This window comes from Drosophila pseudoobscura, chromosome 4 (genome assembly GCF_009870125.1).
Source record: "Drosophila pseudoobscura strain MV-25-SWS-2005 chromosome 4, UCI_Dpse_MV25, whole genome shotgun sequence".
Lineage (NCBI taxonomy): Eukaryota > Metazoa > Arthropoda > Insecta > Diptera > Drosophilidae > Drosophila > Drosophila pseudoobscura.
This window is the reverse complement of record NC_046681.1, coordinates 17,938,479-17,963,062: the sequence shown is the minus strand read 5'-3', so window position 1 is coordinate 17,963,062 and position 24,584 is coordinate 17,938,479. Positions and strand designations below refer to the sequence as shown.

General features: G+C 46.0%; 4 protein-coding genes across 6 annotated transcripts in view; 3 read left to right on the top strand and 1 right to left on the bottom strand.

The window, feature by feature from the left end:
- Positions 1-2,037: 2,037 nt before the first annotated feature.
- On the top strand, positions 2,038-3,533 carry Cpr31A (Cuticular protein 31A). The gene is made up of 2 exons (XM_002132476.3): positions 2,038-2,422; positions 2,522-3,533. The coding sequence occupies exons 1-2, from the start codon at positions 2,411-2,413 to the stop codon at positions 3,464-3,466; spliced, it is 957 nt and encodes a 318-aa protein (XP_002132512.2). The 5' UTR covers positions 2,038-2,410; the 3' UTR covers positions 3,467-3,533.
- A 1,112-nt stretch (positions 3,534-4,645) lies between these two features.
- Pen (karyopherin subunit alpha) lies at positions 4,646-7,493 on the top strand. The gene is made up of 5 exons (XM_001356277.4): positions 4,646-4,826; positions 5,164-5,312; positions 5,381-5,694; positions 5,752-6,322; positions 6,383-7,493. Exons 2-5 carry the CDS (start codon positions 5,250-5,252, stop codon positions 7,001-7,003), a joined length of 1,569 nt encoding a protein of 522 aa, XP_001356313.2. The 5' UTR covers positions 4,646-4,826; positions 5,164-5,249; the 3' UTR covers positions 7,004-7,493.
- A 684-nt stretch (positions 7,494-8,177) lies between these two features.
- Positions 8,178-11,485, top strand: Spn31A (Serpin 31A). 3 transcript variants are annotated; one of them, XM_015180223.2, is made up of 4 exons: positions 8,178-8,485; positions 10,017-10,955; positions 11,046-11,193; positions 11,263-11,485. In XM_015180223.2, the coding sequence occupies exons 1-4, from the start codon at positions 8,468-8,470 to the stop codon at positions 11,385-11,387; spliced, it is 1,230 nt and encodes a 409-aa protein (XP_015035709.2). In that variant the 5' UTR covers positions 8,178-8,467; the 3' UTR covers positions 11,388-11,485. The 3 variants fall into 3 exon arrangements, with proteins under 3 accessions (XP_015035709.2, XP_015035711.2, XP_015035710.2); XM_015180225.2 differs by lacking the exon at positions 8,178-8,485 and adding an exon at positions 8,598-8,843; XM_015180224.2 differs by lacking the exon at positions 8,178-8,485 and adding an exon at positions 9,813-9,954.
- A 470-nt stretch (positions 11,486-11,955) lies between these two features.
- Positions 11,956-24,584, bottom strand: part of LOC4817281 (uncharacterized) — an 88,177-nt gene continuing 75,548 nt past the window's right edge. Inside the window, exons 12-21 of the mRNA XM_001356275.4 lie at positions 22,822-23,213; positions 22,142-22,291; positions 21,129-21,311; positions 20,930-21,068; positions 20,151-20,360; positions 16,058-17,073; positions 15,710-15,842; positions 13,925-14,108; positions 13,358-13,858; positions 11,956-13,233 (exon numbers count right to left, since the gene is read on the bottom strand). Of these exons, the coding sequence (XP_001356311.4) occupies positions 12,686-13,233; positions 13,358-13,858; positions 13,925-14,108; positions 15,710-15,842; positions 16,058-17,073; positions 20,151-20,360; positions 20,930-21,068; positions 21,129-21,311; positions 22,142-22,291; positions 22,822-23,213 (3,456 nt within the window). The 3' untranslated portion in view covers positions 11,956-12,685. The remainder of the gene's footprint in view (positions 13,234-13,357; positions 13,859-13,924; positions 14,109-15,709; positions 15,843-16,057; positions 17,074-20,150; positions 20,361-20,929; positions 21,069-21,128; positions 21,312-22,141; positions 22,292-22,821; positions 23,214-24,584) is intronic.

Below are 24,584 nucleotides of genomic sequence, written 5' to 3'. Positions count from 1 at the left end.
ATTTGTGCGAGTCTTGTGTAAATTGTCTGCGAAAACTGCCATGGAGTGCAGTGACTAGCACTGGCACTGGCACATGCCTTGGCATTTGCATTCGTCTGCCACACCACGCCACGCCCTTCCAGTTACCTTGCACGCCACTAGCTGTGATTTCGTTTTGCATACTCCTACGTACGTACCTCTTTTCCTCTATACTCGTACCTCTGTCAGCACATCACCGCTGGCTCATCCTCATCCTCATCCTCACCCTCATCCATTTCGCCCTTCCGGCCAGCACACTCCGATGCTATGCTCATTTCGCCAGCGCCAACTAAAAATGCATTTCCTGTCAAGTGTAAAAGGGAAATGATGCGATGCTCTCCGGCTTTAACGTGCAATCAATCATTGCCGTACCTCTTCCTGCCCCACCCCCCATTCGTACCTTCAGCCCTCATCGTTTGCGGTGGCAAAGTCAACGAAGTCGGGTTTATTAAGTCTGGCAAACAGTGTTAAGTATTTGTCAAATGTGAAATGTCAAAGTGCGCTCTCCTGTGCTGGCAGGTTCCTGTTTCCTGGCTATCCACACATTTGACTTTAATTGCGATGCTGATAGGCAATTGAGCCCTGTTCCTCTTCCTCTTCCTGTTCCTCTTCCTGTCTCTGTCCATGTCCTTGTCCATGGCACCAGTTAGCATTGATGTGCTATTTCCGTTTCTTGCGGTACCTTCTCGATTACAGGCACCTCGCGATTTCGCTCTGGAGGGCTGTGAATTTTCAAGTTCAAGCATTTGAGTGTCATACATGCATATCTTCTGAATAATTCTCTTTTTCTCTCTCTCTGTCTCTGGTATTGTATGCCTACGCATCTTGATGGTCTGGGGTACGTGTTCGGACACTGTAATCGGATGTTAATGGCTCACACCAACCTCCAAGACGGACACAAAGGCCCCTGAACGTTTCACGCACTTTCAATTTTTGAACAATTTTGAACATCGATCGCCTCTACTGTACAAAGGTCTCGGAGTTCCTTGAATCCGCTTAATTACATCGATTCGAACCGCTCAAATGAGTTGACAACTTTTTCCTGGTCTATGGTGAATTTCCAAGAAAAACCTTTTCGGGCAACCTTCAAGTCTTCTGTATTAATTAGGGCCCACTGCCAAAGACCCAATGTTTCTGTTTCCGTCAGTTTTCCCTTATAGAGCAGGATGGAGCAGCTGGTGCAGGTTCTCAACTGTAACTTTTGTAATTTGGGGCTTGGTTTCCTTTCAAACTCGAACTCAAATATGCATTCATACAATAATTCTCAGCCACTTTATGATTTGCCTACCCTTTAATGTTACATTTGACCTCAGAGTGCCCATTGAGGAGGCATGTACACAGAAATGAGAAATAAAGGAGCGCAGTTATTAGTAATCCTCTTTGCCCATTGCTCGGACTTGTGTTTTTAGACCTTTGTTCCGGCTGTTGAGAGACGTTTCAGACGAACTGTAGAGAAACTGTGCCAATGTCTGCATGTGGGACACGACGCCCATGGACACCCACCATTAAGTAAACATGAAATGGAACAATAATAAGTTTTCTAAAAGGCAGGGGTAAAAACGAAAACTGAAAATCATGCCGCAAATGAAGCAAACGCTGCTGACATACAAACGGCATCCAAAGTGAAGTCAAAGCGGACCCCTGTGACAAGTCCCCCTACATCTTGGCAGCAGGTGCAGAGGGGTGGGGTGGGATGAGGTGGGGTGAGGTGAGGGCCCCTCTGGGGTAACCTGGCCCCTCCGATGGCAGCAAATTTCGCGCTTCATTGGCGCGCATGTCTCGAAGAAAAACAAAATGAGTGTCAAGTGCTGAACGCAAGCCGTGCTGTAATGGCTGCAGACGCCTGAGGGGGGGCCGTGAAAAGGTGCTGAGTTGACAATGGGAAAGTTAATTGAATAGTACTCGAATCGCAATTAATTACGCACCCCTCCTGTAGGCCTACAAGGAAGCGCCAATGCGCTGAACTTGAAATCAAAGCCCGAAACGAAAACGAAACTGAAACCGTATCCGAAATCGATGCCAGTACCAAAGCGAAGACAAATTTACCGAAACCAGTTCCGTCGACAATTGTCAAATTGTCAACTGGCACCAGATATACTTTTGTACATACTCGTAAGTATTACCGGTTTGGCCCAGCGCAACTTCTTATAGCTAATTCTGGGGCTGCGGCTGGGGCTGGAGCTGGGGCTATGCCTATGCCTGCCCCATATAAAGTGACAAGCGACGGGAGTGAACCGCATCATTAAGTCAACGTCGTTTGCATCGCCAAGAGTCGGGGAACTCCATTCCGCCTCACTCTCAACCGACACGGATACAAAAGTCCAGTCTTCGCTTCCAACCTTTTGTGTGGCACGTGCCATTCAATCTAAAAGGAACTAATTCCCCTTTCAAGATGCAAGCCAAAGTAAGTTGTACTTTGGGAATCGAATGATACAAGGATGTCCCCCCATCATTCCAGTTCAACGGCTCATGCAGCACGCTCTGAAATCCATTCCACTCACAGGTTCTGACTGTTGTCTCCCTTTTGGCGATCGCCGGCTCCTGCAGCGCCGGATTCGCGGCCACGTACGCTGGATACCATCCGGCCACTTATGCCACTTATCAGGCTCCAGCAGCCGTGTATCATCAACCGTATGCCGCTCCAGTCTACCACCATGTGGCTCCAGTGCTGGCCAAGACCGTCGTGCCCGCGGCCCCCGTGTACGCCAAGTCCTATGCCCTTCCAGCTCCAATTGTCAAGGCCGTTGCGCCCGTGGCTGTGGCTGCTCCCCTGGTCAAGACCATTGCACCTGCGCCCCTGCATACCGTTGTGAAGCAAGTGGAGGTGGAGTCGGCCCCACGCTACGACTTCTCGTATGGAGTGCACGACTCCGTGACTGGAGACATCAAGAGCCAAGTGGAGACTCGTGATGGAGGCAATGTGGTTGGCTCGTACAGCGTGCTCGATGCCGATGGCTACAAGCGCACGGTGACCTACACCGCTGACGATATCAACGGATTCAATGCCGTGGTCCAGCGTGAGCCCTTCGGAGCCGTCCGTTCCGCGCCTGTCGTATCTCTGCCTGCCCCCATATACTACCCCCAGCAGACGCAAATCCACCAGCAGCAGCAAATCCACCAGCAGCAGCTCTTCGCCCCACAGCAGGTGGTCGCCGAACAGCACGGTGAAGTTGTAGAGGCACCGGCACAGCCAGAGCTCGAACCCACTCCTGTTGACTATACTGACGGACAGCAGCAGCAGCAGGCCCAGCAGGACTACCCGCAGGATCAGCAGTTCCCCCCCTACGCCCCTGCCTCACCAGCGCCCGCCGCCGCGGACAACAACGATGACTCCGATGTGGTGGAGGCGCGCTCTGCTGCTCCGGCGGTAAACGACAACACTACCTCTACAGTCGCCCCAGCGCCCGTTAATGAGGAAAACAGGGGGGACGACAAGAAGACAGCCTAGAATGTGACACTACAGAACCTTGTTGAAAAAATTACTCCAAAATAAATTGAGCACGAAACAAAAATTATTGCATTCTCGCACGCCTGTCGCGCAGGTCATTTTTCTCCGCAATTTTGTATTGAAAGAGCGATTTAACTACCTTTTAATAATTAATGGTAATGGAATTAATTTTATTTCAACTCTTAACTCAATAACAAGATTCAATATAATTTGTATTTCATTATTTAACGGTCAAATGCGCATGAGCCAGAACCGTTAAAACTTAATATTTAAACTGACGGCGAGATTTGCAGATTCAGCCAATACAGCGCAGCTGAATACACACACACACCCGAAGATTGCAATTGCTATTGCTTGTATTTACAGAAAGAGAGAATTTTTAAAAACAAAAATTTGCATCTATGATCACAAGACCACAAGACCACAAGGCCACAAGACGACAGCGCATTGATTTGCGATTTGAATCTGGCGGGCAATATTGTAGCCGATCTCTTTAGCAGATTAGTATCGATCGGTGAACTGAACTAACGAACTAAAAGAGCGAGTTGATAATTCGCGAACGAACTCATTCAGTAAATTGAACGATACAAATATTTTAAATCAATTTTATGAATAGGTAAAAAACATGACATTATGAGAAAAAATCATTGTCAAAGCAGCTTGGAAAACTGGCTTGTAACAAAATTTAAAGAAAATAGGGTATATAAATTTCCATACTACATACATATGTAGTTGATATGTATTAAATGTGTAGTTGCGGTGTAGTTACCATGAAAAAAACTTGTTTTGTTTAAACTTTATTAAATAAAATAGCTCAAAAAGCGAAGTCTTTAAAAATTGTAGAAAATCGATTCATCATTCGGATAAAATTAAGTGGTCAGTGTTTAGAGTCTGGGTTAGCTAGCAATATTAAGCCACGGACGATCATAGACAGAGATCGATTAACCCATTGTCGGGTATTATCCATTGGGTGTTTAAATACCCACACGAATATTATGAGACTTTCACGCAGGTCAGGTGCAACCTTTTTTATTTTAAAAGCAAAGGAATTGCATGGATCTGAAAGAAGAATTTACAAGCAGTATTATTTTCTGCGGGTGGGCTCAACTTGTTCTCCAGTTTAAATAAAGGGGGGCTAGGTGGGTTAGTTACTTTTTCGATAAATCCGCTCGCTTGCTTTTCAAACTAAACGGCGACATTTACTTCATTGTTCGGGAACGTGTTAACAAGTACAAAATTTTCGTAAACATTTTTAGTGGAGTATACAATAAAATTGTGTAAATTTTTATGTGAGTGATTTTTTCCAAATAACACAGACGCAGAGGGACACACGCGTTGCGGTTTCGCACATAACCTGAAGGTAAGTTTGCAAATAAAAGGAACACCTATTCTTCCGTCCGTCTGTATGCCTGTCTGTCTGCCTGTCTGTCTGTCTTTACCGCGAAGGCAGCGCCGCCAAATGTGCAAATGGCGGCTGACTGCAGCTGTTGCTTTGTTGTTGTTTCTTGCCTGCCCTCTGAAAAGCCGGTCTTATCGGTCTGCGTTTTCGCCTCTGCTTTCGTTTCTGGATCTGCCTCTGCCGACGCTCTGCCGACGCTCTGCCGGCGCCGTAGGCTCAAAGGAGAAGGAAAGGAAAACGAATCAAAGCAGCCCTTGTCATTTTGTTTCACACATCTTTGCAACATCATTTATTTCAGTTCTACATTCTACACTTGTCGTTCGGAGCAACTGGAGCTTAACAAATTATTTTAAAACAAAATTTTATTAAATCAAAATTTTCGTCATGAATAAAACGGATGCAAACACTCGTCAGGGCTCCTATAAGTCCAACACAATCAACACGCAGGTACGTTTCGCGGCGGGCTGTGGCGGGTTGATGCGCTCGGAATTAACCTCACTTTTGCTAATCTGTAGGACTCGCGCATGCGTCGCCATGAGGTTACCATTGAGTTGCGCAAGTCCAAAAAGGAGGATCAGATGTTCAAGCGTCGCAACATCAACGACGAAGACCTCACCTCGCCCCTGAAAGAATTAAATGGTCAGTCGCCGGTGCAGCTGTCGGTGGATGAGATTGTGGCGGCCATGAACAGCGAGGATCAGGAGCGCCAGTTCATGGGTATGCAGTCGGCACGGAAGATGCTGAGTCGCGAGCGCAATCCACCCATTGATCTAATGATTGGCCATGGCATCGTTCCCATATGCATACGATTTCTTCAAAACACCAGCAAGTAAGTATTTGCAGTAGGTTAGTGCATGCGGTGCATTACAGTGACCCCCCACCACAGTACCATGTTGCAGTTTGAGGCAGCCTGGGCTTTGACAAACATTGCCTCGGGAACATCTGACCAGACACGCTGTGTCATCGAGCACAATGCGGTGCCGCATTTTGTTGCCCTGCTGCAGTCGAACTCTATCAATCTTGCTGAGCAGGCCGTATGGGCTTTGGGTAACATAGCCGGCGATGGGGCCGCTGCTCGCGACATTGTAATCCAACATAATGTCATCGATGGTATTTTGCCGCTGATTAACAACGAAACGCCGCTTTCATTTTTGCGGAACATTGTCTGGTTGATGTCGAATCTGTGCCGCAACAAGAATCCTTCGCCGCCCTTTGAACAAGTGACACGCTTGCTGCCAGTTCTGTCGCAGCTTTTGCTTAGTCAAGATATTCAGGTTTTGGCCGACGCCTGCTGGGCTTTGTCATATGTCACCGATGATGACAACCACAAGATTCAGGCGGTAGTGGACTCGGATGCAGTTCCTAGACTAGTGAAACTTTTGCAAATGGATGAGCCCAGCATAATTGTGCCAGCACTGCGCAGTGTGGGAAACATTGTCACCGGCACAGATGTACAGGTCAGTAGTCAATCGAATGGTACCTTTGAATTATTAGCTAATATCAGTTGTTCTTTACAGACCGATGTTGTTATTGCTGCGGGTGGCTTGCCCCGACTGGGTCTGCTGCTGCAGCACAACAAGAGCAACATTGTCAAGGAGGCTGCTTGGACTGTAAGTAACATAACAGCAGGTAATCAGAAGCAAATCCAAGCAGTTATTGAAGCTGGTATCTTCCAACAACTACGCAACGTGCTCGAGAAGGGCGATTTTAAGGCACAAAAAGAGGCCGCATGGGCAGTGACCAACACGACAACATCGGGCACCCCAGAGCAGATTGTGGATCTCATTGAGAAGTTCAAAATATTGAAGCCATTCATCGACTTGCTCGATGCTAAAGATCCACGCACCATCAAAGTTGTGCAGACTGGCTTGTCCAACCTCTTTGCGCTGGCCGAGAAACTGGGCGGTACTGAGAACCTCTGTCTCATGGTCGAAGAGATGGGCGGATTGGATAAACTGGAAACATTGCAGCAACACGAGAACGAAGAGGTGTACAAGAAGGCGTACGCAATTATCGATACCTACTTCAGCAATGGCGACGACGAGGCCGAGCAAGAGCTCGCCCCCCAGGAAGTGAATGGAGCCCTCGAATTTAATGCAACTCAGCCTAAGGCTCCAGAGGGTGGTTACACATTCTAGGCTACATATTACACATCATACAACTTCTTCTAACTTGCGACCGCGCTAGGCTACACTTAGTACTACCATAGTCATCTTCTAACACAGCACGAAAAATCCCCCAAAAATCCCTAAAGTGAACATACTCAAACATTTGGAGAGGCATACACGACAGACACAGACATGTTTTTTTCTCACCTTTATCAATCTCTCAAAACAGAATGGCATTATTTATCCACCACTCCCACGGATTTATTGAATCTCTGGTAGTGCATTATACACTAATTGCATCTCGTTTTCAAATCGTAATTGCATCCGCTCTACTCAGCTGTGCTGTTGGAGCATTGCCCTGTGCCGATTCTGTCTGTGTGCCCTAAATTTGTATTTGGAAACTTTTTGGGCCCGTTTCGGACATTATTTTAGGTTGTTAGTATTTATTTATGTATACATATTATGATTTTAATCCATCCACCTTCGCGCAAGCATTACAACAATTTACCACCCACCACCAGTGTCCTCATCCTCGACTCGTAATATTGTATTTTAAGTTGATGAATAAATAATGAATTGTTTGAATGATTAATTATATTCTTTGCCCAAATGTTATCCATCCAGCTGTTTATTTGTTCATTTCATTTTACCCTAAATTACTCTTTAAATATGTACTTTTACACAAGTCTATTGTGATTCTGATTGATGAAATTGTATGCAGCCGACGTTTCTGATTGATGCAGTTTCATGGAACAACATCGACATTTTTCTGATTTGCCATCAGGGGACAGAATCATTATAAAACAATGACGTGAGAGAAACAACAGTGACCATAGCATACTTTAAACTACCAAAGTTGTGTATAATAAATGTAGAATTGCCAGGTGGTGTGTCGTGCCCCTTGTAGCAATAAGCATACATTTGTTCATATACATTCCTGATCTTCGCCGTCAGATGTCGCCACAGAGACATGTAGTTAAACTGTAGAACACTTTTATTTCCCAATCTATCGGTTCTGTCACCTGATGAAATATTTTGTTTTAAATGAAGAGATTCCTTTTTTTGAGTATGAAACGAATGTACCGAGATTTCATCGTAAGTCTCTGGCTTTTGATAAGTCTTTGATTAAAATTCTTTTCAATTAATAAATGCATTCTTTTTTTCAGGATGTGTATCAAATTTATACTTGGCACAGTTTCGGACATAAATGCAACATTCGCTGTTTCTTCATCTGCAGCTAAAAGCAAGTACATACGAGTATACACAGAATTACCCACATACGCGTCCAGCGACCCCAATCCAGATTAGATAAAATGATTAAACAAGAACTATGGAAACAGAGCGAACCGCACAACTCAATTCAATCAACAGCGGGACTGGGGACTGTAGAAGGCGGCACTAGCAGCAGCATCCGCGGCAATCATCGTTCATTGCAGCGCTCCAAAACAAAAACCAAACTCGTGAACGGTCGACGCTGATGAACACCCACACCGAATGCAGCGGCAGTCCACCGTAAGTCTTTTTAGATTTAATTCACGGCAAACAAATTATAAAAATAGATTAAAATGTGGCATCGGAAAAGTAGTTGCCGAAAATCTGAACCGGTATGAAGACATTGGCCAGAGCCAGAGCTTTTGCCTCCGCATTGCCCAAGTGTCGTCATCGATGAGGCGGGTGTGAGCAGCGCCGGGCAAACTTAATTGGTTCTTTTTGAATTCTTTTATTGTTTCCGAGCGCGAGCATTTAGTCGATTTTTGTCCGAAGCTGCGTGCGGGCGCGAATCTTTACAAGCACAAACTTTACATAATTTTCTGTCTCCTGTTTTCTGTTCAGCACTACCTCGATAGAACTTCTAACAAGATTCGTTCAGGTAAAAGCGTATCTTAAATATTGTTACGGCACTTTTCAGTCAAAACGGTGTGATGGTCATTTCAAACGAAATGAAGAGGCCTTTGTGCCACTGATCAGAATTGACTGCTGCTCGAATATTTCACAGAAAACTATTGTGGTTGATGATGCCACTTCGAAAGCGCTGCCATGACCTCGCACGCAGCTATGGAAATCCAGTGAGGATTTGCCATATGCCACTCAGCCATTAACGTCGGATGTGCATTTGCGCTCTATTTTGCAATAGAGCAATAGACTTTAAAAAACAACACATTTGACAAACTCATGATGTAGTGTAATTTCGTAAAGAAAGAAAACAAAATTGGCGCACCAAAAATAAACAAAAACAATGTCTAGTATTAGAGTAGCGCTACTTATATAGCGAGAGCAGTGACGCTGCCGTTGGCGTAGGCGTGGGCGTAGGCGTAGGCGTGTGTACGTATACTTTGAGCGGAAAACAGTTCGTTTTTATTTTCCATTTGGGTGGGGGTGCAGTTGGTTGATGGGGCAATTAAGCGAGCAGAAAGTGTGCGCGCCGCATAGGAATCGCCATGAAATGCAATTCGGGATTGGTTAAGGGAGTGGGCCCCCACCACCGAGAAGAACAGAAACAAACCAAACCAAGCCAAACCAAAATTCGCGTGAAATATACAGCCAAAGCACTGTCAGAAAGTTTTCCGACTCGGCGCTTCCGTTTTGTTTGCTTGCCGAAAATTGTGTCAAGTGTTCTCTCGCTTACTTTATTTATTTAATCATTTGTTTTGTACTCTGTGTGCTTTTGTTCCTTCGTGCCTTGTTTAGGTATTGAAACAGAAGAAATTACGCTTCGTTTTTTATTACGAAAACCACTTTAGTGGCAACTAGCTAAGTTTTGTCTCTTGGAGGCGGCGAATCGCAATGGAAATTAGTGTAAAGTGTAGAATCTTATCTGCACTTTTTTTTCATTTCAGTTTAACCTCGCATAGTTCAGGGCAAAGTTTATGTTAGTGTCGTATAAATGTCGACACATGTGTTTCACATTATGCTGAAAGGGAATCTGAGGCTAAGATGGTTCAATTTAATAGATCATATGGCGTAAACCATCATAGATATATGTATGCCTAGATTGCAAGCATGTGGAATAGATTAATTTATTTTTTATGTACATATTTTACAGGATTCCATCGCAAGAGCAGCAGATCTGAGCCGCCCCATTATGAGTGAAGCACCCAATCCCCCTGCGAGCAGCGTTCCACCGGAGTCCAATCTAGCTGCGGAGATCTATCACAGCATTGCATCGACGGCCACCGATCAGAATGTGCTCATGTCGCCTCTGCTCCTGGAAGCCAGTCTGGCACTCCTCTACCTTGGCTCAGATGGAGCCACCGCAGAAGAATTCCAGAAGCTGTTGCGGCTTACGCAACGCTTCCCAAGCAATGCCAAGATGGCCAACTATTACGCTGCAGAGCTTGCAAATGTAACCAGGGATGCTGATACCCACGTTGAATTGCAGAACCGCCTGCTGATACAGCCGAACCCTGAGTCCAGCCCTGGAGGGATAGCTGAAGATTTTCAGAAAATTGCTCAAACATACTTTCATGTGACTGCCGAGTGCATCAATATGGAACAGACGGAGAAGCTGCGTCGTCACGTAAGCGAACAGATATTGGCCGCTGTTGGAGGCGGCAACTGGCAATCGACTCTTGTAGATAGTGGTCATGCGGCCAAGCTGCTGCTCTTGCTGGCGGCGAACCTCCAAAGCAAGTGGTTTCTTCCCTTTAGTGCATACCGTACGGGTCTCTACGAGTTCCACAGCAACAAAGGCGAAACATCAAAGTCGGTGGCCATGCTGTTCGACGACGATATGTTTGTGAAGTACGCGGAGCTGAGGGAACTGAACGCCCGCGCCATTGAGCTTCCCTACGAGCACGCTGAAGAACTGTCCATGCTGCTAATCCTGCCCAATCAACGCGAGGGACTCGCGAAACTGGAAGGCCAGCTGCGCGGAATCGATCTGGGCGCATTGCAGCAGTGCATGCAAATGGAGGGAGTGCAGGTGCTGCTGCCTAAATTTAGTATCGATTTCGAGTGCAGCTTGCGGCAGCCCTTGAAGCAGGTCAGTAGAATGGGAATAATCTGCCTACGTCAGGTTATGCGCGGACATTTATATGCGATGAGAACATTTAAAAATTCAATTTATTTATAGCTCGGTTTTGAAGAGATCTTTTCGGCATCGGCGAACTTTAAGCATGTGCATCCCTCCGGAAATCTGCCCGTAGCCGACGTTCTCCAAAAGTTGCGGATTAACCTAAATGAGTCTGGTTCTGGATCAGAACCACCCAGAGCCGCGGCAGGTATGTACAATATGTACTCCCCACAAGCTTCCAACTTATTGTATCCCATCCCGTTTTCTTTTTCGTCAGAGTATAAACCCATTGTGATCAGCAATTCCTCCCGTCAAAAGTTCTTTCGGGCCGACCATCCGTTTTTCTTTGCCATACGCAGTGAGAATGTCACCTACTTGATGGGACACGTGGTAGAGTTTTAGGACCTTACAATGATCGTGCAGATATGTAGAAGGTTTGTGCAATAAGCTCCTAAAAATTAAATTACAACTAATCTTTAATAAACATGTAAAACAGTGTAGTTTTTGTTGGTTTTGTTGATTTCCTGGTGGTAAATATTCCTACTTGGTGATGGTTGTAGAACAGTAAACATTAGTGGCGGTGTGTGGTTAATGTGAAGTATTTTTGTCGACCCAATACACTACATTGATACTGTACGTTTACTCGGGGATCCAGTTGGGCTCTAAGCATTTCAGCACGAATCGTGATGTAATTGTAATGTAAACCAATTGGTCATTTTGTAACGATGGTAGAGTTCGGTAAGTCGCTTAAGGAATCGTAAAGTATAAATCTGTATTTCTAAAGTACCATTTCTTTCACAGGCTTCTGATATTTTTATCACTTCAGAGACTATCGAGGAGTATCACAAGCCAACCAACGCCAAGTAAGTACTACTATGATTTGAATAACAAAAGAGTTTTATAGATGACTCCTTACCTTTGCCCAATTCATATTTGAAAAGAAAATCACACTCGCTTCGGTTTTTTCATAGTTTTTCTAACAAGAGTCTTGAGTTTATTTAAAGATATATCTGTATAATTAATTTTGTTGCAGAAATAGTCCTGTTATTCTTATTAGTATTACAATTATTGTATTTTGTAAGTTTTCATATCTTAATTGGGCTTTATTTTGTGTTAAGACTAGGAAAATTTTAAATGGAATCAAAAACTTTTTCACACTTCAGTGTTCTCGCTCTTTAATTTATCGCTTTCATATTGTTATGTTTAGTACCCTTTTGTAAATCTAGCTAAAAAGTTACCTCTTGTTTAAATTCTCTCAGTTGGTTTTAATATGCGATGTCGCTTAGTTAATTTTTGTAATCTTAATATGAATCTAGTTATGCTTGATGTCGAAATCACTCGAAATGATATTTTTCCAATTATGAGAGCCTAGCATACCATATTATTCTCCGACAGAGAGATACACTCGTATAATGGGGCTAAACTGTGACTTGCATTCAGATTGTTATCATAGTTTTCCATCTGTCACGTGTCAGCTTTTAAACTACTCAACAACTTTCAGTTAATGTTAGTTAATGCATAAAAACAGAAATATTCACAGAGCTTTCTACTTTAGGCTTGTCTAGTCCATTTATTTACACCTATTTACACCTGATATTCAAAATCGAAGCCTCGTAAATGCATCTTAGTGTACTAGTACTAGTATAGGCAAAATAGAATAAATGTGTCGGCTTAGTGCCGCTCACTTTGCTGCTGTTGATTCAGTTTTTCAGTGTGTCGTCAGTGGGCTCATTCTGGGGGGGCGATGGCTCTGGCCCACCTCCTTCTCCGTTCTCCAAATTTCCCCTATTTAGTAAATAGTCGAGGTCCAGGGTGATGCGATCTAGCGTAGCATCATTGCCATCAGCACCACTGCCACTGCCACATCCTACTTCGCCACTTTGCGTAGATGTAGGAATTGCAGCCGCCGTCGCAGTGCTGGTGACGGTGGAAGTTGAGACCACTGCTGCCACCATTGTGGGTAGCAGAGGGTCGAAGGTCGTCCTTGACGTGGGTTCCAGAATGGTTACCCGCTTCTGCGTCTTGGGGTTTGGTGTGGGCAACGACATCGAGAGTGTGGCGCTGGACATCCCGGCATTGCTCAGGTTGCCACTTATGGTCGGCGGTGGTGGCAACTGGGGCGCTGGCAAGCTGAGTATCAGTGAGCTGGGCACAAAATCTACATATGGATTATGTTGCAGCGGAACGTAATGAGAAGCGGACGTGGCCGAGGGCATTATGGCGCTGGTGTGAATTCCAATTATGCTATCTGCAAGGAGATTTACAGTGGTCATCGAAGCGAATATCATTTTCAATGCACTCCCATTTGCATTTGTAATTTCACTTCTTCGATTGGGACTGGGGTAGCTTCTGTTTTCGTACGGTTTACCTACCTGCTGCTACGCCTTGGAGTATATCCAGTGTCTCGACACCCACAAAGTCCCCGTATGGTCCCGAACGGAAATGAGTTGGTTGCTGATGCAATGTACGCCTTCCAAGGCTCCCTGTAAGTCCCCCCATCCCCATGCTCATCGTGTATGCATCGTATGCGTTTCCTCCACTAAGTAGGGCGCAGCAGCGTGTGTCCGGCGAAGGTGCAACAGTCAGGGGCAGCGTTTGGCGGTCACCGAGGAAGGTCTTCGTCGAGCTGCCAATTGCCACCGAAGCCGGAGTTGCTGCCTGGCAACGAGGCGCCGTGGAAATGATTGTCAACGGCAGCTGAACGCCAGTTCCATTTGCTCCGGACAGCTCCAGTCCCACCTTTGATTGCAGGGGTGGGGCGCTCGCTCCAGATGAAGATGCCTGCGATGCCTCCACAGCCGTTACTCCTGCATTTGACATTGACAATGATACCGCACATTCGTTCTCCTTCTCTTTGTCATGGTTGGTGTAGACTGTAAAAGGATTTGGATTCGGGTTAGGCATTGAACCAGTGTCTAGTTCTCATGGCGACAACCTACAGCTTAATGGACTGTTGACGTTAGCCGTTGTAGTGCAGTAGTTATCGTCCAGGCTGCTCTTACTCGTGTTGAACTTTGTCTGCTTTAACGAGCTGTTCTGACTGCTACCGTTGCTGCTCAGGAACGGGGGCCCCCGCAGCTGGCTCTCAGCCTTGATGACAAAACAAAAGAGGATTCCGAAGCCCTGCAAATGGAGCGGTTTGAGTAATGGCAGTGATTGTACGTACGTACATACAATATACAATTTCTCTTAGGGTCTGGGTAGACCCTAATAAAATTCGTGTGTCAACCATATGGGGATTATCAAGACGATTGAGTCGTTAAGTATCGGAAGCCACTTCAATTAAAGGGACCCTCAGAGTGCCCCAACATGACTCCCAACATGAAAATCGAAGCAACCGATTAGGAAATTGAATGCATGACCAAAAGGCAACCATAAATCGATGGTGTAACATATGGAACTGACCAGAGCACTACAGCCATTGTTGTGTCTTTTCCCGAGGGCGGAATTTATGGGAGACAGACACCGAATACCACGCCGGGATTTTCGACCAGAATTAATTGCGAAATTAGCGAAGGAGTCGTCCCTCCGGCCTGGGCTCGATACTCGTATGCCAAACATTTCTTATGGTATGGACTTCCCTTCCATGTACCGGAAAGAATCCTGAGCCTTTTAATGTCTGCTTTAGTCCTTGCTTAAATAATTAAACAGAAACGCAGACAGAGCCTACGGAGGCCTACAGAGGCCTACGCCCACAATCAAAGTGATTTTGGTGCACATTAATAGTCCAGACCACTGGCACGGAGAGGGTTGTAGACATTGCGGTTTCGATTCAAGAAGGGGCTCGACCTAATTTGTTTGTATTTGAATTTGAATGTGCCGAATGCGCCCCACATGCCGACTCACTTGCCGGCTGCCCACATCCCCACATCCCCACAGTCCCACATCAAAGTGTGTGCGTGTAATTATGTGATTAGTTTTGCAAGGATACACCTACCCAATGCCTTGGCTTGTGTAGATAATTGTTTATTTAATTGGATTGTGAGCTGATTGTGGGGCGTGCGTAGAGCGTTAAATGCGTTTAATTCAGTTGTGGCAGAAGAATGATACAAATAAGTGCCGGCAAAAGCCAAAGCAAAAGCAAAAGCAGTGGTCTCCTCGGTGAGCTCCCTCCTCAATGAATCCAAAAACTTGTGTGCATTGTATCTTTGGAACTTGGAACTTGGCTCGCCCGAGCCGAGCCGAAGTTGCCGCTTGAGTGGCAAGGTGCAAAAGTGAAGCGCACTTATTTCATTTGCACAGCAAATCAACGAGCAGAGGAGTAAAAAGAAAACAATAACAGCTTGAGGAGGAGCTCGAGGAGGCGGAAACCAGAGCCAAGTGTCAAAGGCAAGTGCAAAATAAACACAAAAAGGCTTCTTCCGGTACTTTGATCTGGCTGCTAATGCAGTCTGCGCGAGCAGTTTGCTCCGCGCGTGGTTTTCCGTGCTCACGCCCTCCGTTGTTTTTGCATGCATAATTTCACCGTCACCTGTAAGTGTATGCAGGCTCTACACTTTGATGAAATATGCAAGTTTAATAAGACGTTGAAAATAAAAAGGAAACCGGATTTGCATAAGAACCCACGGAACCCCAGCCCGAACCCCAATAGTTTCGGTGACACAGGCAGCTGTCTCGAAGGATGGACTCAAATTGAACTTCCGACCAGTAAGCCAAACGGCTACGAATATTCGGGCACTAAGCCCCTTAACGCTCAACGCATGTGTACTGTTCTCTGGACTTACCAATATTATACACGATATGCCGAACGGATATGCCCATAGAGTATCCGGTAATGAATTAACATAAACGATGAAGAACCCATCGGTGCATAGCTTAACCAGCAGCAGTCCTCCTGCCCTGTAAAGTAGGCCAAGTCTGTCGGAATACGTTGGAATAGATTAAGAAAATGACGATAATATTAAGCACCGATTGTTGTGGGCAGTGATTTTTCAGCTTAGATTAGCGCAGACCACAATATGAAGTGATCCGAGGGGGGTTCTGGGTTTTGTAAACTTTCCATCATGATTATTTTTTAAGTCCTGCCCCATTCTCATTCCGTTTTATCTGTATTCTAGTTTTCTTCGACTTACCGCCTTTGGAGAGCCAGATTGAATTTATCCAACGGATGCGTATGCACATTGCGATTCTTGTGCCACAACCACAAAAGTTTCTTCATTAAAATGGCAAACAGAGCAAAGAAAAGAAAAATGAAAAGAAAATCGATGCAAACGAACAGGATGAAGCTCAGAGAAGGCGACAACGGCGTCGATGCCGCTCCGTTCAGGTCGGAAGTAAGAGCCGCGGCCTGAAATCCGTAGCCTGAAGTGCTCGATGAGGAGGTGGTGCGGCTCCAAGTGGCTGGCATATGCTGTTGTTGCTGTGGCCAAGTCGAGGCCGCAGCTACTTCGACTGCCATGCTGCTGTCACTGCTGGAGCCAGTGCTGTTGCCAGTGCCACTGCCGGCTGTGATTGATGACGTTGACGTGGCCACATCATCGCCTAGCCCAATTGATGATGTCTCAGCTGGAGAGCTCGTTGCATTTCCCAGCAGCGCTTCCGATTCCAGTCGTAAATTATCGCCATTGAGGAGCGAATGCGTTGAATAGTAGACGCCATCAAACTCCGTTGGTTCGGCATCGGACTTGCTGACAGAGTCATCCGAAGAAGACACAGTGGACAGAATATCTAGCCACCAATGGCGCGGCCACTTGCCAATGATGCTGCAGATTAGTGGGGCGGCAACTGCGAAGAGGAGCGGCAGCAGCCAGCTAATGCCAATGGCGCCACGTATACCCGCCGCTCCGCCCTGCAGAGAGGAATTGTTGTTCACCGAAAGAGGCCTGCGATTGTTGCCAGAGCTTGTGGTGGCTCCCACCGCAGCCCCCACCGGCGACTGGGCGCGAATTTGGGTAATGTTGCTTAAACTCTCGCGCTCGCGGCGTCTTTTGTCCTGCTTGGTGGGCGTCGCCGGCTTGCTGCCGGCAGATATCTGCAGATATTTCTTGGGCATCAGCTCCGTGTGTATGACCAAAGCAATCGCAATCAGCGTTGAGACGCCCAGCAACAACAGCGATGCCAGCGAGCTGCTAATGATGGCGTGCCAGTTCTGCAAAGAGGAAATTATTAGAGACCAGACCGTTAATAAGGAAATGGAGTACTTTGGCGGGTGAGTTGCAACATCGTTATTTTTAATTAAATATAAGAAGTTGTCATCGCGCCGCAGCGCATCACCGCATCACCGGCAGCCAGCCAGCAAAATAAGTTATTTGGTCGTAATATTTTTTACAACTCAAACGATGACATCTCGACATAAACTTCTTTATTACACCCGCCTCTTCACCTAATAGACTCGGCCTTCCAGGCGGAACATTAGTTATTAAAAAGTTGTAAACAATTTTGGGATTTGTATATTTTTTGTAGCTCCCCATTAGGGTCCCCAAAAGTCCCGATGCACAGACCACTCTCTACTTAAAGGACGCTTTTCAGTGGGTATAATTTCTGTCCCGGCTTTAAGAAGCATTTTTTATCTGCGTCACACGGGTGACTAGAGCCCGTGGAGCCGAGGTCGGCACGGAATTACTATATTGCCTGGTATTCCGATCCGCATAGCCTTCGGGGAAAAGTGAAACAAATTTTGTCAGCTTTTTAATTTTCAATTTACAATACGAATACTTCCACCTCGTCGCTTCACCGCGGAATATTATGAGTTAAGTGCGCTTAAAAGCTTTTGCCTTTCATATGTTGTGCTGCTGCTGCTGCTGCTGCAGTGGCACGACCCGTGCTCCGTGCTTCATGCCTCACGCCCCTGCCTTGAGGGTGGGCGCGGCGACGAGTCGTATACGTAATTTATGTTTTCTTATTTATTTATTGTTTTTTTTTTTCGTTCCGTTTAACTGTCGTCCTGAAATTGTATTTTATTTATGCACGCAAATATATACAATAAGTAAAATGAATATTTTAATTGTATTTATTGTGGCATTGCGTGGGCGTGAGTGTGGGCATGGGCGTGTTCGGGTGCGGGTGCGGGTGCGGGTGCATGGTCTGGTTGCTGTGGTTGACGGCCGTCGCCGATGGCAGCTTGGCCTGCCTCCTCCGCTGTGCTGTGACACGTGTTCCAAACCATAAAATTTGCATGTGTGCACATGATTGTGCTTTACTTTTTAATAAAGTTGCCTTGCCCTGCCCTGCTCCGCCCCACCCGCCTGTGCGCGCAATTAATGTGCAATAATAATAATAAGTGCGTGCGTCTCGTGTTATTAAGACAAAGTTTCCCTTTGGCGTTTTTCCGCGCCTGGCCCTGCCCTGCCCTGCCTGAAACTCAATCGCATTGTGCAACACCTCCTAGAGGCTGTCAGTCCCCGTGACGTAAGTTGCTCATTAGACCGCTGTGGCAAGGTGGGAGCGCCCATAATTGCATAACTCGTACGAATATGCGACGTTATTCTTAGCGACAACTCAACCCGAATTGTGTCTATCCCAGATTCGACCGTCTTGGTCTTGGCTTCGGCCTAGATGCCAGCACAACAGCCAGGAATGCTGCATACGTCAGTGGCACAAAGGCTTGCCGTATTCAAAGCTACCGCCATTCAAAGAACCCAATTCTGCGTAAGGCCAAAAACATCTATGTAGAGGCAAACATATCACTCTTCCATTTGCTGCATGGACGGATTCAAAGGCATCTTTGTCCCTAGAATACGTCCTGTCGTTTGCCTTTGTCAGCTTTTTCCGGACTAGGTTGGAGTTGTGAGTTGCTCCCCCAACTCCTCGTTTTCGTTTTCCATTTCCATTTCCTTTGCTTAAACCTTTTCGCATTGCGTTTTCGTTTCCCCTGCTGGCGTTGTATCTGTATCTGTATCTGCTGGCTTACTCTTCCTTTGTTGTCCCTCCGTTGTCGCACACAATGTTTTATTTGTTTTTCATCCATTTATTGAGCCGTTGTTTTCGCAGCGGACCAGTTTATTACTAATTCAAAAATGTTATTTCTTGTTAGAGCTCCGCAGTTACTGCTTTCGCAGAGCGTCTCAAGACCCCCTGGGATTAAGTAGCGCAACTTTATTCGCTTATGCTTTTTACGTTTATAATTTAGGTGGTTTTTCGGGTTCTTCGGGGACTTCCACAGATTCTTGCAATGTTTTCGGGGTTTCGGTGTTTCGGGGTTTTGGGGCTAAGCCCAAAGCTCTTGCTTTGGAATTTTACATTGCATTTACTGGTACTCGCATCCCTTCTACGCTCTTCTGAAGCCGTTTTTCCATTAACATTTCCACCCGCTTCAAACGTTTGGGAATGTGCGTTTATAAATATTAATTTCGATTCTAGTTAGTTCCTCCAGGCAACCCACACCTGCTCCTCTGAGCTCTCAGCTCTGAGCTCTGAGCTCTGAGCTAGTCGTTGAGCATTGTTGACTTTTAATTTCCATCCAAGCAGCTCCCCAGCCAAAAGGTATGGGAATTGTTTTCCATGAATTTTCCGTTTGGCTGCCACACAAACTAAATGTAAATTATTTGCCTTGCTCTCCGCCGTATTACTGACTTGGTCAAAGACTTGCCAGACGACACACTAATTTGTTTTGATGATGATTAGAGGTGCTCCTCTCTGCTCCGCCTCTCCGTGATTATTATTTGAAAAGTCGAGCCCGATTGTGTCTGAAAATCGGTCGGCAACTGGCGATGTTACGGATAAGTTCGCACTGCAAATAATTATTATTTAAGGGTTTGGTTAGGTGGTTAATGCCGATGGGAATTCTTTCTTCTTTAAGGAGGGAAACTCATTTGTATTTCGATTGCCTTGTGCCGTTCCCTTCCACGTCTTGGAAGGCACGCACTGCCTCCCTTTTATTCCTTTTTATTTTATGCAACACTTTTTATTATTATACTGTTTTCCTCTCCACTCTCCTCTCTCCAGCTCTTTTTCGTTCTGGGTTGTATATTTGGTTTTGGTTTTTGGGTTGCTTTGCTTTCAGCTTGGCTTTCCTCCACTTTATTTGTTTATTTATTTTGGCGTAATTAAATTTCACGCTTTGGTTCCCTTCTCCCATTGCAAACACTCGAAAGGCTTTGTTTTAAAGGGTCAATGGTAGCAATGGTAAATGCATTAAAGAGTGCACACGCAAAGGAATTCTCAAGAGGATCAGAGAAAGAGCTAAAGCCCTCGTTAGAGAAAGCACAGAAAACAGAAAATACTCACCACTGGCAGCATTTTCATGAAGCCCAGAACATAAATGAGCATCACGCTCGATGTTGAGATGCAGAACTGGATTTTGAGGAAGGTAATGGCGCACTTGCGATTGCACCAGATGGGCACCAGAATGAGGAGCGCTGAGCCGCACTGGAGGAGACAGCAGGCGCAGCTGGCGATCACGAAGATTGGCCGCTGCGGGGCATGCGACTGCGTGGTCTGCGAATGAAATTGAGAAAACAATTAGCAATTCAAATTAGCATCAGAATTAAGACCGGCTGCTTGCCGGCTGCTTGCCGACTGCTGGCCAACTGCTGGCAGCTATGGCTTAAATAATTGTGCGCCTTGGAGACTCTCGACAACAATTAAGAGCATACAATTTAAAGAATTGCCAAAGCGGATGCAGGCATCGCCAAACGAACGGAGGTCGGAAAGCAGAGTGCATTTGGAGCAAGTTCATGGCACCAAAGGCCAAGTTGTTGATTGCGACCAAAGGAAGCGGAAATGCGGACGTTGGCTGCACAAAGAAATAAAGCTCGGCTCGGTCCGGGCCGGGCCGGCTCCCAGGTGGAGTGTGGGGTGTGGGGTGGGGGGTGCGGAGCAAGGCCATAAGCGGGCGTTCGTTCGGTCACTAAATGGCAGGTCCTAAAAGTGCCACAAATCAAAAGGAGCTTTCCACTTTAGTACACGTGAATTGCATGAATTGGATAACTAAATGGAGGCCGCAGCGGGGCGTGGCATAAATTAATAAATGTGTGGCCTTGGCGACCTTGGAGTCCCGGGCTTACGTTTTGATGGCGCTTGGTTAGCATCACCACATAGGTTCCAGAGAGCGGGCAAATGCAGCGCGTTATGTTGGCCATCAGGTGCTTGGTGATGCACAAGTCCGATCGCCAAGTGGACTCGAACGAGGCCTTGTAGTCGTGTCTGCGCATAAAATGGAAGATTTAGTGGCATGTAAATTGGTGGATCTCGCCCAGTGCTTACCCACACACGGCCACCCAGTCGCCGGCCTTGGGCACACTCTCGTGCTGGAAAATGATCTCCACGTGGCCCGACTCGAAGGGCAAGTCGAGGGGCTCTCGAAAGTTGTCGTTGGACCGATTGGACTGAAACAGCCAGGTCTGGATTATCCGTGAGGCCAGCACATAGTCCGAGTCCCTGGGATCGCTAGGAGTTGGTGGGAAATGTAGAGTGCATTAAATCTTAAAAGTAGTTTAACAAATATGTAGTTTAAATTAGAGCTTGTGCACATCTTTTATGCACGAGTATGCACAACATCTATGGATGGGAATTCTATTAGCATCTCCTGTTCTACTGAAAACATTCTTTTGTCTCCTTATCATCGCTGTGTTTGTGTGTGCAGTTCCATATTTGCATTTTGTTTACGGCTTTAGAATTACAGTCTGCTCCAGCATGGGATGTCGTTGTCGTTGGTTGTCGTTGTCCTCGCAGGCAGGCTTCTGTGCTTCTTTCCAGCAAAGAGTAATACGCTTAAGCCAAAGAAAGCCATATTGTTGCTTGTTGCTTGTTGCAATGCTGCACAAGAGTGACGGCTGTTGGAATTACACATATTTGAGGGGCAAGGCAAACGTTGGCTTACAAATTATATATTGGTGCCCATAAGCTGCGACTTATATACATATGTATATATATATCTGTCATACTCCTGCACGTCGGCACCTCAAATAACTACATTGAATTGTGGAATGTGGGAGATGCATAACGCCAGTGCACAGGCAGGAGGACGTTTCTCTGGTCTAGGCATTTCCCAATGGGCCCTCTTCGTCTCCTTCTTTTAAACTCCTACTAATCTCATTTAAATTTTTGGTATTCATTGCCTCTTGCACACAGAACTTCTTTGAACTTCCAGCAGAACTGCTGCCTCGAACTAATTATAAAGCGCAATGATGACCACTGAAGATAACTTTCACTCGCAATCAAGGCAACGGCGGCCCAGGGACTGGGTGGCTGGGGGACTGGGGGCTTGTTTAACTTACCTTCCTCTGGTGTAGTAGGTTTTGGGGAGGAAACTTTTCAAGTTCTTGTAGGAGATCACAGAGGCGAATATTGTCGAGTTGGCCATGATGTGGAGCAGGCGGCTGGATAGCCCGATATCCATATAGAGTTGATCCGAGAACAGGTCCTCGCTGCAAGAGAAAGTGCACGAGTGGCAGTAAATCAAGCAAATTGTAGTCACCTGCACTTAAGTCGCTTAATTAGCTAAATTAGACACTTGGCAGCCAGGAGTGTGGCCAGAAGGAAGCCAACAAGATTGAAATACTGGGCCGGGACGAGGGAGAGGGCACGGAGGAGGGCAAGGACGAGGTCCTCGGTGCAAGTTTTCCTGGGAAAATACTCGCAGCGTTAAACTTTTATGAGCCATTCTTCATGCTCAGCCCTCGGTTGCTTTATGCATTTATTATTTATGTTTGCTCATAAAATAAATTTTCCATTAAGAGCGAAGGCAACGGGAAATCGTTTTCCTTCGTCGCGTATATTAATCAAGCGGCCGTAAAATGAAGTTCCCTGTTTGCTTGAAAAGCAGGAATTTGCATTTTCACTCATTCTTAATGAGAACTTATTGCAAGCTGCCCCAAACTCCCAAGAACCTCAGTCTACGGCCTGATTTCACGTGAAAGTGTTTACTTTTTGGCGCGTATTTGGTATTGCAACTTACCCATAAATTCGCAAATTAAAGGGCAGGGTCTTCACTGATGTCATGTAAATTCGCAGCGAGTTGAGTCGATCCAGTGACAGCGTGTCCTCATCGACTGTCAGAATGCTGGGGGCTCCTGCTCTGGCGTCGCCTTCCCCTCCGCCACCACCACCACCACCGCCGGAGCGAGTCGCCTGCAAATTTCCCGCAGATCCGGCAGATATGTCGCCCACCGTTGCCACCGAGCCACTGCTGTCATCGCCCCGGGCGTTTCCCTGTGCGGTCAGCGTCGTCGAGCTGTCAGCTGGCGATGGCTGGCTGCTGCCGCTTGTCGATGTGGCCAATTGTGAGGCCGCAATTGTCTCGCGGTTCAGCGCCGCTGATTGCGTTAACAGCTGCAGTTTTTTAATTTGCTGAAAGGAAAAGATTCACGCAAAAGCTAAATTGTATGCTGCGAGGCCAGAGCTCTGTGTGTTGAAAGGAAGGATACAGGACAGATGGATGGCAAGCTTTAGAGTCCCTGTTTTGAGGCCAGTTCAAATTGTATTGAGTCCGGCGCGGAAGTTTGCCAAAACATACAAAAATCAATGGCACAGAGAGTGGCCCAACTCTCGGCGTTCGCCATTCGGCATTCTGGAAAATGTTCATGTTGCCAACAGGCAGGCAATATAAAAACGCAGTCAATGAACCCTCCCATAAAAATCATAAATTGTTACATTCTCGAGTGCAGTTACAAAGCCATAAACCGAGGCCAATAAGCGGAACCCCACTACATCAACCGCCATCAACTTTGGTAGGAACGAGCCATTGAACGCTGCGTTCGATTTTTGTTGCTTTTGAAAACTTGTAATGCGAAACCCATTATTGCGGCAGTTCTTCTTCTTTATTTGTTTGTGTACGAGTATAGAGATTCCCGATTTATAATGCAGGTCCGAGTACAGGTCCCAGTACAGATTTGTGTGCCCTGAAAGGGTTAAGGAGTCGACTTTCCTGTGCAAATCAAAAAATAACACGAAAATAAAATGAAATATGTGTTCGAGGAGGAGTATATAAGATACAGATACAAGCATATGTATGAACATAAATGTTCGAGGCAACTAATCGAAAACGAAAACAATTCCAATTGGAAAAGTTTCTGTAATGGAACTTTTCGAAACAAAAATCTAAAACTTCAGCATCATCAGGGCGAGATTAAGCTTGTAGGGGGAAGGGGCGGAAGGAGTGGATGTATGCCACGCCCATTTGCCTATTCAAATTTTGTGGCATTCGTATGATTTCTTTAAAAGGCGTTGAAAAGAAACAGCAGCAGAAAAGCTCAGCAAAAGTTTTCCATGTGCAAATTTCACTTGACTTTCGACCTAGCCACGTTTAGCAGTTTACCGGCAAATCATTTGGGCGCCTCCGACAGGATGGTCTAGATGGGCGTGGCCGTTGGCGCTGCACATGTGAGAAGCCGAAACTTTTTCTTCAGATCGAAAAGTTTAGCTGTGACTTTCGGCTGGGTTTGGGTCGGGGTTCGGGTCACGTTTCCAGCGAATACTTTTTGCTAAGTGATTCGTCGTGATTTGATTTGAATTCGAAGCGCCCCCTTTCCTCCCGTTTCCCCCCATGATCTAAAGTACGAGTAGTTGTCCCGAAGTAGGTCAGTTAACTTGGCTTACCATTCGATTCGGTTGGTCAATACGGTTGGTCAAACTTATGCAAATCTAAGCTTATATCCATACAAGTGTTTTAATCAACTTTTCGCTTAAATTTTCAAATGCCATTCAAAAATGAGCAAAACT